We start from the raw sequence: 14411 nt of genomic DNA on the forward strand, positions 1-14411 counted from the left end.
TACCATAGTTTATTACTTTTAAGTGTGACTCCAACTACCCACTCCCCCATCATTGGTTGATTCTATAAATTGACTTCATTTTGATGATTAAAAATGCCCAAATTGTATCTTTGTAAGATTCCCTTTTTTTTCTTTAAAAAAGATTATAGTCCATTATATTCTTCATATAAATTTTCCCTGTGGGGAAGATGTGAACCGTAACACATCCTCTGTACCCCTTCCTCCACTCTAATTGGCCAAGCAATAGAAAAAGGCAATTAAGAGGTGAGGAGAAATGATCAGCACAATCACTCAGTGTACTCTGCAAAAATGCAACTCACTTAAAAATTCTAAATCAGAAAGAATAGACTTTAAAATACCTGTTCTTTCTGTTCAGCACCCACAGTTTTCCCATGGGAGTGGTTTCCAAGTTGCTTATTCTCTTGAGATTCATAAATCTCTCCTTTAAGTCTTCCAACCTTAAATACAAAAGCATTTTCAATATGAGAGTATGGGGTTGGGGAAGTGGTTTGCTTTGTTTTTAAAAGATACAAGTAATACATGAATACATTCTTCATGAAAAAATTTCAAACAACACATAGATATATAGAGTAAAAAGTGAAATTTTCCTTCACATAACCTTACCCCACAACCCCATTTCCCTTTCCAGAAGTAACACTGTTTGGGATATACCCTTCTTGAATTTTATCATGCATGTGTATACGTGTATGTATTCAATATATAGGTATATGTTGATATTAAATATGTAAATGTAAAAAGACTAAGACAACTCGAACAGTTGTTGTTTATTCATTCTTTTTATGACTGCATTTTTAAAATAATGATAAAATATACATAATACAAAATTTACCATGTTGACCATTTTCAAGTGCAGAGTTCAGTATTATTAAGTACATTCTAATTATTATGCAAATATCACCATCATCAATCTCTAAAATTCTTTTCATCATGCAAAACTGAAACTCTATGCCCATTAAACAAGAACTCCCCATTCTGCCTTTCTCTTCCCCAGCCCATGGCAACCACCATTCTATTTTCTGTCTCTATGATTTTGGCTACTCTCACTACCTCATAAAAGGGGAATCATACACTAGTTGTCCTTTTGTGACTCACATTTCAATTAGCATAATGTCTTCAAGTTTCATCCATGTTGCAGTATAGGTCAGAATTTCCTTCCTGTTTAAGGCTGAATAATATTCCATTGTATATTCCACATTCTGTTTATCTATTCATCCCTCAAGGGATACTTGGGTTGCATCAGCCTTTTGGCTGTTGTGGATAACACTGCTATTTACATGAGTACGCAAATATCTGTTCAAGTCCCTGCTTTCAATTCTTTGGGTATATACTCAAAAGCAGAATTGCTTGATCATATAGTGATTCTACATTTACTTTTTAGAGAAAGTGCTATTTTGGTTCCTATAGTGACTGCAGCATCATTTTTCACTCTGAACAACAATGCACAAGGGTTCCAATTTCTCCATATTACCATCAACACTTGTTATTTTCTGTTGTTTTTATAAGAGCCATCCTAATGAGTATGTATTCATTCTTGTAACAAAATTACTTGAGAACTTAGTATAGCCAGGTGCTGTGTGAGACATTAGAGATATGATTGTAAAATGAATATAAACTAAAATTGAAGACATATATCCAGAACTTGGAAGTACATATTAAAAATCAATAAATTAATGGGCGCCTGGGTGGCTCAGTCATTAAGCGTCTGCCTTCGGCTCAGGTCATGATCCCAGGGTCCTGGGATCGAGCCCCGCATCGGGCTCCCTGCTCAGTGGGAAGCCTGCTTCTCCCTCTCCCACTCCCCCTGCTTGTGATTCCTCTCTTGCTATGTCTCTCTCTGTCAAATAAATGAATAAAATTTTTTTAAAAAATCAATAAATTACTAAAAAGAAATGGTTCAAAAATGTGACACAACTCAAACTTATCCAATAAAATAGGGAAATAATTTCTATTTGGTAAATAAAGTATAAATAATTACCTAAATCTTTATTAAAAAGAAAAGATCCTAAACTCACATAATAGCAATAACATTACTGTTTAGCATGGGTAGTTAAAATGTACAAAACATAAATACTGATAGACTGCATCTAGGTCAGAGTATGGCATCTATCTGGGATACTCTAGCCAGCAGGATCGGTCCTCACTAATATGTATATAATGCTCTAGTTGCTGATTGTTATTTTATACACATTTAAATAAATTCTAAGAACAAATTATACTAAACAACTTACCACTTCTTCAAGCACTTTTTTTTCTGAGTCCAGTGATCGAACTCGATTTCTTAAAGCCAGAATTTCCTCATCCAGTCTCTGATTATGTTCCCTTGCTTTCTGTAGGTCAACAGAATCTAAAATAGAGAACAGACACAGTTGGCTCAATTGGATCAAAGTTTTAATTCGAGGGACTAACTTTAAAACCAAGGAAGTGCTATTTCCTGCCTTCTCATCAGTCCCACCATGTCTCTACATATGTGATTCTCTGCACAGGAGAGCTGCTACACTTTCAAGTCCAGCCCTAGAATATTCTACCAACCTATCCAAACAGAACAGAATTTTTTTATTACTCACATCAGACTAATGAGCTGGATATTTTGAGAATAGGATTTCCAGCAATAGAGGCTCTTCGAGGAATTGTACTTTCAAAGCAGTGGAGCCTACCTCCTAAAAGTTACACAACCGAGAAAATGATCTTCCCATCTTGCTTGGGGTCCTGTCCCTCTTACACACCACATATACTCCTAGACACTTTTCTTTTACTCAGCAACAGCAGGGCCCCATGGATGACAAATGGTGAGCCATTAGCAGTGAATGGACAGATTTTCCTAGCTAAATAAAGTTCATGCATCAAAACCATCTTTCTGCCTGCACCACAGCCCATAAAATAGTAGTCTACTCTGAGCTTAGCACCTCACAGTAAGACCTGCTCTTTCCAGCGCTCATCAGTTTCAGTATTGCAAACTTGCTGCCTGAGACTTTCCTGAATTTGTGGCTGTTTCTTTTGAGCTACTTCTGCTCATATTTCTCTTATTTTTCTTCTGCTTTAAAGTCTCCTTTGTTTTCCTTCTTCATCGCCTTCATTAATTATTCCTTGTGTTTTTTCTTTCTTCATTTTTTCTTTTTTCCACTTCCTATTTTCTTTTCTCCCTTAGTATGTAATTTTTTTTAAATTTGAAAAGTGCTGAAAACACAGCAAAAAGAAAAAAAAAATCATTCACAATCCCACCCAGTATGTGCGAGTGGATGTGATATATAATGAGAGAGACAGAGACAGAGACATTTGGTTTTTGGCCTGTGAAGTTTTTTTTAAAGATTTAAACGATGCTACATAATCTGTCTGCAACTTTACCACTTGTGAATATGTCATGGATGTCTTTACAGGACAACCCTTATAAAGTCACTTTCCATTTCTCATTTGGAACTATTTTTAGGTTAGTTTTACTGGTTCTTGCTCTTCCTACAAATGGAATCTTAATATACGTAATTTTTGTGTCCGGCTTCTTTTGCTCAATATATATTTTGGGGATTCCATCTGTCATATTGATAATTTATTCCTCTCTACTCTTTAGTCCATCTTATTCATATACCACTTATAAATATATCAGTCTTCATCCAATCTCTCATTTTGTTCTGCACAGTGCACCATTGTCCAAATGTGCCATAATGTGTGTCACTTTTCCCCTACTGAAGAAGATTCAGGTGTGTTGCCAATGCTTTACTCTTATAAACAATTCTAAAATCATTATCCTTGTTTATCAATCTTTAGGCACTTATGACATTATTTCCAAAAAATAAATCCCCAGAAATGGGACAGCTGGATCAGAGGATATGTACATTTAGAAAATGTAATAGATATTGCTAAATTACTCTTTAAAAAGATTGTACAAAGTTACATTCTGTGCAATGACACTGCCCATTTCTCCACACTGAATGTTACCAGAATTTCAATTTTCATAAATCTCAAAGATGCATTTGAATAATGGCTTGTTTTAAACACTGATTTATTTATTTTAGAGAGAGAGAGAGAGAGTGTGTGGGGGATGGCCAGAGAGAGAGGGAGAGAGAAACCCAAGCAGACTCCACACTAAGTGCAGAGCCTAATGCAGGGTTCAATCTCACAACCCTGAGGTCAGGCCTGAGCTGAAACCAAGAGTGGGACACAACCAACTCCACCACCCTGGTGCTCCAAATAATGACTTGTTTTAAATGCAATATTGTTTTGCTGATCACAAATGGAATATAGGCTTTCTGTTAAAAAGAAAAACTATACAGTTATGTTCAAAGTGAATATTGTCATCTAACCCTTATTCACCACGCTGACCTAAAATAATATCGTTAATACTTAGTAAATATTCTTCAAAATATTTTATATGCATATTCTTCAGATAAGGGTTGTATTAAAAATATTTAACAACTGCTAAAGCATGGGCCCTCACCTATAAGAATGTAGCTCCAGAGAAGAGTTCTAGAGAACTGCCAAGTATTATCCCTTTAGTGGCTGGGAAGACAAGGGGTGGGGAGGAGCTGGGATTGCTGGGGTAGGTGGTAGACAGCTGAAAGACTCAGGGCAGCAGCTATTTACAACTAATACAAAATTATCCCAGTGTCTTCACAACTATATTGCCATACATTAATGTGTACCACCTCATAGCAGTCCTGTGGACATACACACACAGACACACACCCAAAAAATAAAAGCCAAAATAGCATTATACCACATATATTACTCTACAACTTGCTTTTTTCACTTGATAATATATCATAAACATCTATTCACATCTGTGCACATAGATCTATGTCCTTATTAATAGATACACAGTCACTTAGTTAGCCAATCCATTGCGGATAAACACAACTTAATTTTGCTACCCCAAAAGTTACTTCTTACTCTCGGTACTTTTACAAGTTCTTCTATAGTCATTAGTGATAATGTAATATCTTTATCTGGTTTTGATATCAAGGTAATGCTGATCTCTTAAAAGTTGGAAAGTATTTTGGCTTCTTCAATTTTCTGGAAGACTTTATGTAAAATTGGTATTATTAATTCTTAAAATTTTTTTAGACATCTGAGCCTAGAGTTTTCTTCATGGGAAGATTTTTAACTACAAATTCGATTCCTTTGGCAGATTTCTTCTCGAGTGAGGTTTGGTAGTTTGTCTTTGAAGGAATGTGTTCATGTCATAATGGTCATTAAATATAGTGGCATAAAGTTGTTCAAAATATTCCCTTATTATCTTTTTGGTCTGTAGAAATGTTCTTTCTATCATTTCTTATATTGGTGATTTGTTGTCTTCTTTTTTTCATGATCAATCTAATTAGAAGTTTACCAGTGTTATTGATCCTTCCAAAGAACCACTCTTGGTTCCATAATTTACTCTCTTATGGTTCTGTCTTTAATTTTATTGACTTCCACTCTTATTTTTAATACCCCTTTCATTTCACTTGCTTTGGAATTAATTTGCTCTTCTTATTCTGGGTTTTTAAGGTGAAAGGTTGGATCACTTTGAGTCCTTTCTTGATTTCTGGTATAAGCATTAAATGGTATAAATTCCCATCCAAGCACGGATTTAGTTACTTCCCCCCAAATATCGATATTTTTTTTTTTTTCATTTTCATTCAAGTTAACTCACGGAAAATATTTTCTAATATGCCTTGTGATTTTTTCTCCGAAGGCATGGCAGTTTAGAAATATCTTGTTTGGCTTCCAAATATTGGGGGATTGTCTAAATACTTCTGTTATTGATTCTTAGTCTAATTCTATTATGGTCAGAGAACACAATTTGTGTGATTTCAGTTCTTCCACAGAAAGTTGTTTTATGGCTCAGTACAGCCTCTCCTTGTGAATGTTCCATGTGTACTTGAAAAGAACCTGTGATTTGGTGGAGTTTTCTATAATTATCAATTTGGTCATGTTGGTTGGTACTATTCTTAAGTCTTTATCCTTACTGATTTTGTTTTCTTGTTTTATCAGTTACTAAGAAAGCAGTGCTCATGTTATAATTGTATTCATGTATTTTTGAAAAGGAGGGTTAACAATCTTGATCACCAATTACAGTGTGTGGGGTTTTTTTCCCCACACATCCAGGCAATTCTTGGACACTAGCCAGGTATCCTATAATTCAACTCAATTCTGACACTATCTAGCTTGAGACAGCAGCAGATTCCACAGGTAAGGGCTAAGTCCCACAAGAGTGCCCACCACTTCAGATGCCAATGACAAACCCATCTTGTTACCTGTGCTTCTGACTGACTGGTTATAAATCAGAGGTTGCCACAACCCCCATCTTCGTTTGATTAATTTGTTAGAGTGGCTCACAGAATTTAGAGAATCATTTTACTCACTAGATTACCAGTTTATTATAAAAGGCTATGACTCAAGAATAGCCAGATGGGAGAGATGCATGGAGCAAGGTATTAAGTAAAAGGGTCAGGAGCTTCCATATCCTCTCTGTGCACACCAACCCAGAAAGCTCTCCAGACCCTATCTTTTTGGGTTTTTATAAAGGTTTCATTCATAGGCATGATTGACAAAATCACTGGCCATTGCTGACTGAACTCAATCTCTAGCCACTGTCCGCTTCCAGCCTCTGGTAACCTAGGGGCTTTCCAAAAGTCCTCATTAACATAACAAAAGACAGTTTTTATCACTCCCATCACAGGAAATTTCAAGGGTTTTAGAAGCTTCGTGCCAGAAACAGGGTCAACATTGACAAATGAATGGATAAAGAAGATGCGGTATACACACACACACACACACACACACACACACACAATGGAATATTATGCAGCCATCAGAAAATAAAATCTTGCCATTTGAAACAACGTGGATGGAACTAGAGGGTATTATGCTAAGTGAAATAAGTCAATCAGAGAAAGACTATCATATGATCTCACTGATATGTGGAATTTAAGAAACAAAACAGAGGATCATAGGGGAAGTGAAGAAAAAATAAAACAAGACGAAACTAGAGAGGGAGACAAACCATAAGAGACTCTTAATCATAGGAAACAAACTGAGGGTTGTTGGAGGGGTGGGGGTGGAGAGATGGGGATAACTGGGTGATGGACATTAAGGAGGGCATGTAATGAGCACTAGGTATATATAAGACTGATGAATCACAGACCTGTACCTCTGAAACCAATAAAACATTATATGTTAATTAATTGAATTACAATAAAAATTTTAAAAAAAGCAGAGACAAAGACCAAATATATATTTCTTATTATAAATCACAATATCACTGGGAAACCTAGTTTTAGAATTATTTAAAATGGGTAACATGCTATGGACTCCGGGAAACAAACTGAGGGTTTCAGAGGGGAGGGAGGTGGGGGGATGGGTTAGCCGGGTGGTGGGTATTAAGGAGGGCACGTATTGCAATGAGCAATGGGTGTTATACGCAAACAATGAATCATGGAACACTATATCAAAAACTAATGAAGTACTGTATGGTGACTAACATAATAAATAAATAAATAAATAAATAAATAAATAAATAAATAAAATGGGTAACATGTTTTTAATTATTTTTGTAGTTGCTACCATTATAACACTCAAATTTTATTGTATTATTTATAGCTGGTAACATTTGTACATAGTCAGACTAGGGTCAGATTAACAAATTCACCATGGATTCCAAGCCTGTTGGCTTCTAGGTGAACAAATCTGTGTGAGGTATTGTTAAATTCATCATAAGGTGTCTTGATCTCAGTGGTAAGATATGTATTATTTGTGTTGACCACAGGTTTTAGAGTCAGATACATATGGGTTCAAATACCAGCTCTACATTACTTAATTCATTAATACTTAATGTAGCTATTGGATAACTCACTTAACCTTGCCATAACTCAGCTTCTTTGTCTATGAAATGGGAATAATAATACTCACTACTTGGGATTGTTGTGAGGATTAGAGTTAATACATACATATAAGGCACCCAGTACTTAGTAAGCAACAAGTGGTAGTAGTAGTTATAGTAGTAGGAATAAGTAATAACAGTGGCAATAGTGCTTTATTATTATTAGTAAAGATATTATGTTAAAACATGTATAATACACTTATGTTATTGTTTAATGTATTATTAAATATTATATCTGCTGACATGCATGACTCACCATTTTCTTTCAGTTTTGTCAAATTTTCTTTCAGTTTCTCAATTTCTAGCTGAGCCTTCTCAAGGGCAGAATCTAAAGAAAAAAGAAAATATTTCTGTAAGGAGCAAATGGTTAGTGTAATGATCAAATTTAAAATGATTCTCTTTCTTTGGAACACTCCCTTTCTGCTGATTGTCCTTTCAGTTTCTGCATAAATGTCACCTCCAGGAAACTTTTCCAGACTCCTTCTCTTAATGTTCCTACTGCACCCTATCATTATTCCTGATTATGTGATCATATACAGGAAATGTGGGATATGAAGCTGGATAGATAGGCAAGGGCCAAACCAGGAAGTCCTTAGACAGCTCAGAATTTATTTTACAGAATAAATTTTTTATGGAAGCTTAAATTACTGAAGGTATTTGAGAAGTTCTGCAAACATTTGATTTCCACTTAAAAAAAACAAACAACCTATATTTACAATAACACATACAGCCAAATATATCATATACCAAACTCAAATATATCAGAGACCACCAAATGCATTAATTCATGCTGCCAGGTTAGCTTCTCCTGTCATGTTTATGCAGATATTTGAAAATCATAGCTCTCCATCATGACTCTTAAACTAGTAATATTTCTGAAACTGTTGGTTTTAAGTTTCCGAGACCTCTCTATTTGACAGTTTTACTTCCCAAGTCTATTCCTTTAGTGGTTACCCGAGATATTTTTTTGGAACTTTTTTATTATGGAAAGTTTCAAACATATATAAAAGTAGATAGAACAGTTAATGGAAATACCTATATCTATCATCCAGCTTTTAACAATTATCAAGCCATAGCCAATCTTGTTGCAGTTATATCCTTAAATATTAAATACTTAGTTTTTTTTTTTAAAGATTTTATTTATTTATTTGACAGAGAGAGAGACACAGCGAGAGAGGGAACACAAGCACAGGGAGTGGGAGAGGGAGAAGCAGGCTTCCCGCAGAGCAGGGAGCCCGATGCGGGGCTCGACCCCAGGACCCTGGGATCATGACCTGAGCCGAAGGCAGACGCTTAATGACTGAGCCACCCAGGCGCCCTTAAATCATTTTTTAATGCTGTATAGCAAATCACCACAAACTTAGTGACTTAAAACAACATCCATCTATCAGCTAACAGTTTTGTAGATCAGAAGTCCAGGAAGGTGTGGCCGGGTTTTCTGATAAGGGTCTTAGGAGGCTAAAATCAAGGTGTGAGCTGGGTGTGTTCCTCTCTGAAGCTTCAGGAAAGAATCCATTTCCAAGCTCATTAAGGTTATGGGCTGAATTTGGTCCCATGGTTGTAGGATTGAAGTCCCCATCTTCTTGCTAACTGTTAGCCAGGGAGCTCTATCAGCTTTTAGAGGCAACCAACATTCTTTGTCACATGGTGTCTTCCATCTTCAAAGTCAGCAAAGGAGAATTTCCCTCACGTTGAATCCTTCTCACACTTTGAATATCTTTCACCAGGAAAAGACTAACCCCTTTTAAGGGCTCATCTGATCAGGTCAGTCTCACCCAGGATAATCTCTCTTTCTTAAAGGCAACTGATTTGGGGCCTTAACTACATCTGTAAAGGCTCTTCACAGGAGCATCTATATTGTTTTTGATTGAATAACTGGGAAAAGGTATGTGTACACCAAGTGGGATTCTTGGAGACGATCTTGGATTTCTTACCACCTTTGCTTTTGGTTCTGAACTAACATTTCATTGCCTAATCCAAGATCATGAAGATTTACTATGTTTTCTTCTGAGAGGGTTATAGTTTTAACTCTTACATTTAGCTTTGTAGTCCATTTTGAGTTAATTTTTGTGTGGATATTACGTAGGGGCCTTTATAAGGCAAATCCCAAAAACCATATCGCTCATCTATAAATATTTCACTATATATCTCTAAAAGATAAGAACTCTTTTTTAATATTGCTCATTATTTTACTTTATAGTTAAATTACCAGATAAGAACTCTTTTTAAACCTAAACTCCACATGTGGTTAAGGAAATTTAACAATTTCTTATATATCCAGTACATATCCACATTTCCAATTCTTTCACAAATTTTACAAATGTGTTTGAATCAGGATCCAGTGAAGGCCACACATTATAATTGGTTAGTAATTCCTTTAAATGGGGGCGCCTGGGTGGCTCAGTCATTAAGCATCTTCCTACAGCTCAGGTCACAGTCCCAGGGTCCTGGAATCAAGCCCCACATCAGGCTCCCTGCTCCACAGGAAGCCTGCTTCTCCCTCTCCCACTCCCCCTGCTTGTGTTCCCTCTCTTGCTGTGTCTCTCTCTGTCAAATAAATAAGTAAAATCTTTAAAAAGTAATAATAATAATTCCTTTAAATTTAAAAAATTCATCTTTTTCTTTCAATTTATTTATTGAAGAATACTCTAAATATTTGACATGAATTCTTTTTTATTCTTAAAAAATATCTTTGTTATTATTCAAAATTTTTAATTCCCATCCAAATTTTTGGAAATGATATAGAGAGAACTAGAAAATAAACTAAAATAGAGTACTTCATCCAAAAGAGTCATTTTGGGGGCACGTGGGTGGCATGTCCTTTGGCTCAGGTCATGATCTTGGGGTCCTGGGATCCAGCCCTGCATCAGGCTCCCGGCTCAGTGGGAAGTTTGCTTCTCCTTTTCCCTCTGCCCCTCTCCCCTGCTCCTGCTCTCTCTCTTTCAAATAAATAAAATCTTTAAAAATAAATAAATAAATAAATAAGTCAGTTTGTTGAAAGAACTAGACTAATAGTTGGTAAACACTGCCATAGAACACAGTTACCTAGAAATACATTCTGACTTATAAACTGATGACTCAAGAAGTTGTACATAGGGCACACATTGGTACTAATATATTTTATTTTATTTTTTGATACTACATATATTTTTAAAGGACTTGCTAATTCAGCTTCCCAACAGTCCCCCAGTATACTTACTGGGGAGACAGCTTTCAGTTAATAGTTTAGGATCTACCAGACTAACCAACTGCTGATGGACGAGGGGGGCCATATGATGGTGTTCTGTTGTGTCCAAATGTAACTAAGAGGAATGAGTGTCCTGCTTTACCTTTCTCCTTCTGTATTGCAAGCAGCAAAGACTGCTTCTCATCATACTCACATAGCCAAATTTCTTTTCTTTTTTTAAAATTGGGTGTATAGCTTGCATACAGTAAAATTCACCCTTTTAGGTGTACAGTTCAGTGAATTTTGACAAATATAATGGTGTACACACCAACCCTATCAGGATATAGAACACTACCATATTCCAAAAATTTCATTTGTGTTCACTGTTTAAAACACATTCTTTTTTTAAAAAATATTTAATTTATTTATTTATTTGACAGAGAGAGAGAGAGAGAGCACAAGCAGGGGGAGCAGGCAGAGAGAGAGAGAGAAGCAGGCTCCCTACTGAGTAAGGAGTCCGATGCGGGACTCGATCCCAGGACCCTGGGATCATGAACTGAGTCGAAGGCAGATGCTCAACCGACTGAGCCACCCAGGCGCCCTTAAAACACATTCTTAACAAAATCTCAACCCTCCTGATATTCTTTGTTTTTAAATCCACATCAATTTGGCAGAATCTTTACTGTTTTAACATTTAACACTTTAAAGATATGATCCTAAAGTAACCTATATACTGCATTTGAAAATTGGCCCAATTTCTTAATCATTGTAAATTATAAATATAGAAAGGGGATAATTTTTAAAGTTTAAACTTTATTCTAAAATAAATTGTTGATAAAGGGAAGATTTAAATATAAACAATGAAACCCTAAAAGCACAATAAAACACTATAGGGATGAACACTTTAAAAAACCTTGTAGTGATATAGAAAAGGCTTTTAGAGGAGGAGCAAGATGGCGGAGGAGTAGGAGACCTAAATTTCGTCTGGTCCCAGGAATTCAGCTAGATAGCGATCAAACCATTCTGAACACCTAGGAACTCAATAGGAGATTGAAGAAGAGAATAGCAGCAACTCTCTGAACAGAAAAGTGACCACTTTCTGGAAGGTAGGACGTGCGGAGCAGTGAATCCGAGGCGATATTCAGGAAGATAGACCGCAGGGGTAGGGAACCTCCGTCAGCCGCTACCGGCAAGTGATAGAGCCCCGGAGCACAAAATCGGAACTTTTAGAAGTCTATTCCGCTGAGGGATGTCGCTCCAGTGGCTAAGTGGGGGGGGGTGGAACCCTCACTGGGACAGTGTGGTCTCAGGACCCTCAGGGTCACAGAAAGACCAGGGGTGCCTGAGTGTGGCAAAGCTCCCAGGTATCGGAGCGGGAAAGCCAGCTGCAGAGACAGAGCCGAGGGCGGGATCTCAGCTCGGGGTTGCCATAAACTGTGATCCCCGGCACAGTCCGGCCACTGCTCTTCCAGCAGGGACGCAACAAGAGGCAGATCCGGGGAGACTCCCCTTCCTCCCCTGGGAGGAGAGGCGCAGGAGCGCATCACAGGAATTGGCTGGGTTTGGAGACTCCAAATGGGGTTGTGTGCCAGAGATAGAAATGCTCAGTCACAGGCTGGGTGAGCATGGAGTGCGGCCGGAGACTGGGGAGACGGGAGTGATCGACTGCTTTTCTCTGGGGGCGCACTGAGGAGTGGGGCCCCAAGATCTCGGCTCCTCCGGGGTGGAGATTGGGAGGCCACCATTTTCACTCTCCTCCCCCAAAGCTGTACGGAAAGCTTGCAGGGAACAAAAGCTCCCAAGAGCAAACCCGAGCAGATTACTTAGCCGGACCAGCAAGGGCAGTGCAATTCCGCCTCTGGCAAAGACATTTGAGAACCACTGTGACAGGCCCCTCCCCCAGAAGCAAGACCAGCTAGCCAAGACCAACTTTACCAATCAATAAGAACGGCAGAACTCCAGCACTAGGGGAATACAGCACATAGAATTCATGGCTTTTTCCCCATGATTCTTTAGTCTTTCCAAGTTCATTTTTTAAATTTTCTTTTTTTCTTTTTCTATTTATTTTTGAATTTTTCTTTTTCCCTTTTTCAACCGAACAACTGATCAATCTGTTTTTTAAATATCTTTTTTATTTTTCATTTTTAGAGTCATATTCTATCCCTTCATTGTAGTTAGCCTTATTTTTGGTATATATATAAGTTGTTCTCTCTTTAAAATTTTGGGAGACAGTTTATTCTAACAGACCAAAATATACCTTAAATCTATAGTGTATGGCTTTGTTCTAGTCTCCTGCCTGATCACATTCTCTCCTTTCTGTTTTGTTTTGTTTTTTTCAATTTCTCTTCTTTCTTTTTTCAACCAACTTCTTATCTTATCAATTCCTTTTATAAAATCTTATAATTTTCATCTTTACAGTCATATTCCATCCCTTCATCATATTTACTCTTATTTATGTACATATATAAGTTTTTCTTTCTTTAAAATTTTGGGAGGCAGTTTTTTCTAACAGGCAAAAATACACCCAAAATCTAGTGTGTGGCACTGATCTGTTCACCAGCCTGATCATATTCTTTTTTTATTCTTTCTTTCCCTTTCTTTTCCCCCGGTTTCAGGTCTCTTCTGATCTGTTTAGTGTATATTTTTCTGGGGTCATTATTACCCTGTTAGCATTTTGTTCTCTCATTCATCTATTCTTCTCTGGACAAAATGATAAGACGGAAAAATTCACCTCAAAAAAAAGAACAAGAGGGCACCTGGGTGGCTAAGTCGTTAAGTGTCTGCCTTCGGCTCAGGTCATGATCCCAGGGTCCTGGGATCGAGTCCCACATCAGGCTCCCTGCTCGGCAGGAAGCCTGCTTCTACCTCTCCCACTCCCCCTGCTTGTGTTCCTGCTCTCGCTATCTCTCTCTCTGTCAAATAAATAAATAAAATCTTAAAAAAAAAAAAAGAACAAGAGGCAGTACTGACTGCCAGGGACCTAATCAATATGGACATTAGTAAGATGTCGGAACTAGAGTTCAGAATGACGATTATAAAGATACTAGCTGGGCTTGAAAAAGGCATGGAAGTAACTAGAGAATCCCTTTCTGGAGAAATAAAAGAACTAAAATCTCACCAAGTTGAAACCCAAAAGACTATTAATGAGGTGCAATAAAAAATAGAGGCACTAACAGCTAGGATAAATGAGGCAGAAGAGAGAATTAGTGATATAGAAGACCAAATGGTGGAGAATAAAGAAGCTGAGAAAAAGAGAGATAAACAACTACTGGATCACGAGGGCAGAATTCGAGAGATGAGTGACACCATAAAGCAAAACATTAGAATAATTGGGATCCCAGAAGAAGAAGAAAGAGAGAGAGGGGCAGAAGT

General features: G+C 37.2%; 1 protein-coding gene across 5 annotated transcripts in view; it reads right to left on the reverse strand.

Annotated features, from left to right (window-relative positions):
• Positions 1 to 14411, reverse strand: part of CCDC30 (coiled-coil domain containing 30) — a 117951-nt gene that overhangs the window by 79087 nt on the left and 24453 nt on the right. For all 5 annotated transcript variants that reach the window (XM_032431359.1, XM_032431367.1, XM_032431339.1 and 2 more), the window contains 3 exons: positions 8130 to 8201; positions 2250 to 2365; positions 360 to 458 (listed from right to left, as the gene is read on the reverse strand). In XM_032431359.1, the coding sequence (XP_032287250.1) occupies positions 360 to 458; positions 2250 to 2365; positions 8130 to 8201 (287 nt within the window). The remainder of the gene's footprint in view (positions 1 to 359; positions 459 to 2249; positions 2366 to 8129; positions 8202 to 14411) is intronic.

The sequence above is a fragment of the Phoca vitulina genome, unplaced genomic scaffold, assembly GCF_004348235.1.
Source record: "Phoca vitulina isolate PV1807 unplaced genomic scaffold, GSC_HSeal_1.0 scaffold2, whole genome shotgun sequence".
In the NCBI taxonomy this organism is placed as follows: Eukaryota; Metazoa; Chordata; class Mammalia; order Carnivora; family Phocidae; genus Phoca; species Phoca vitulina.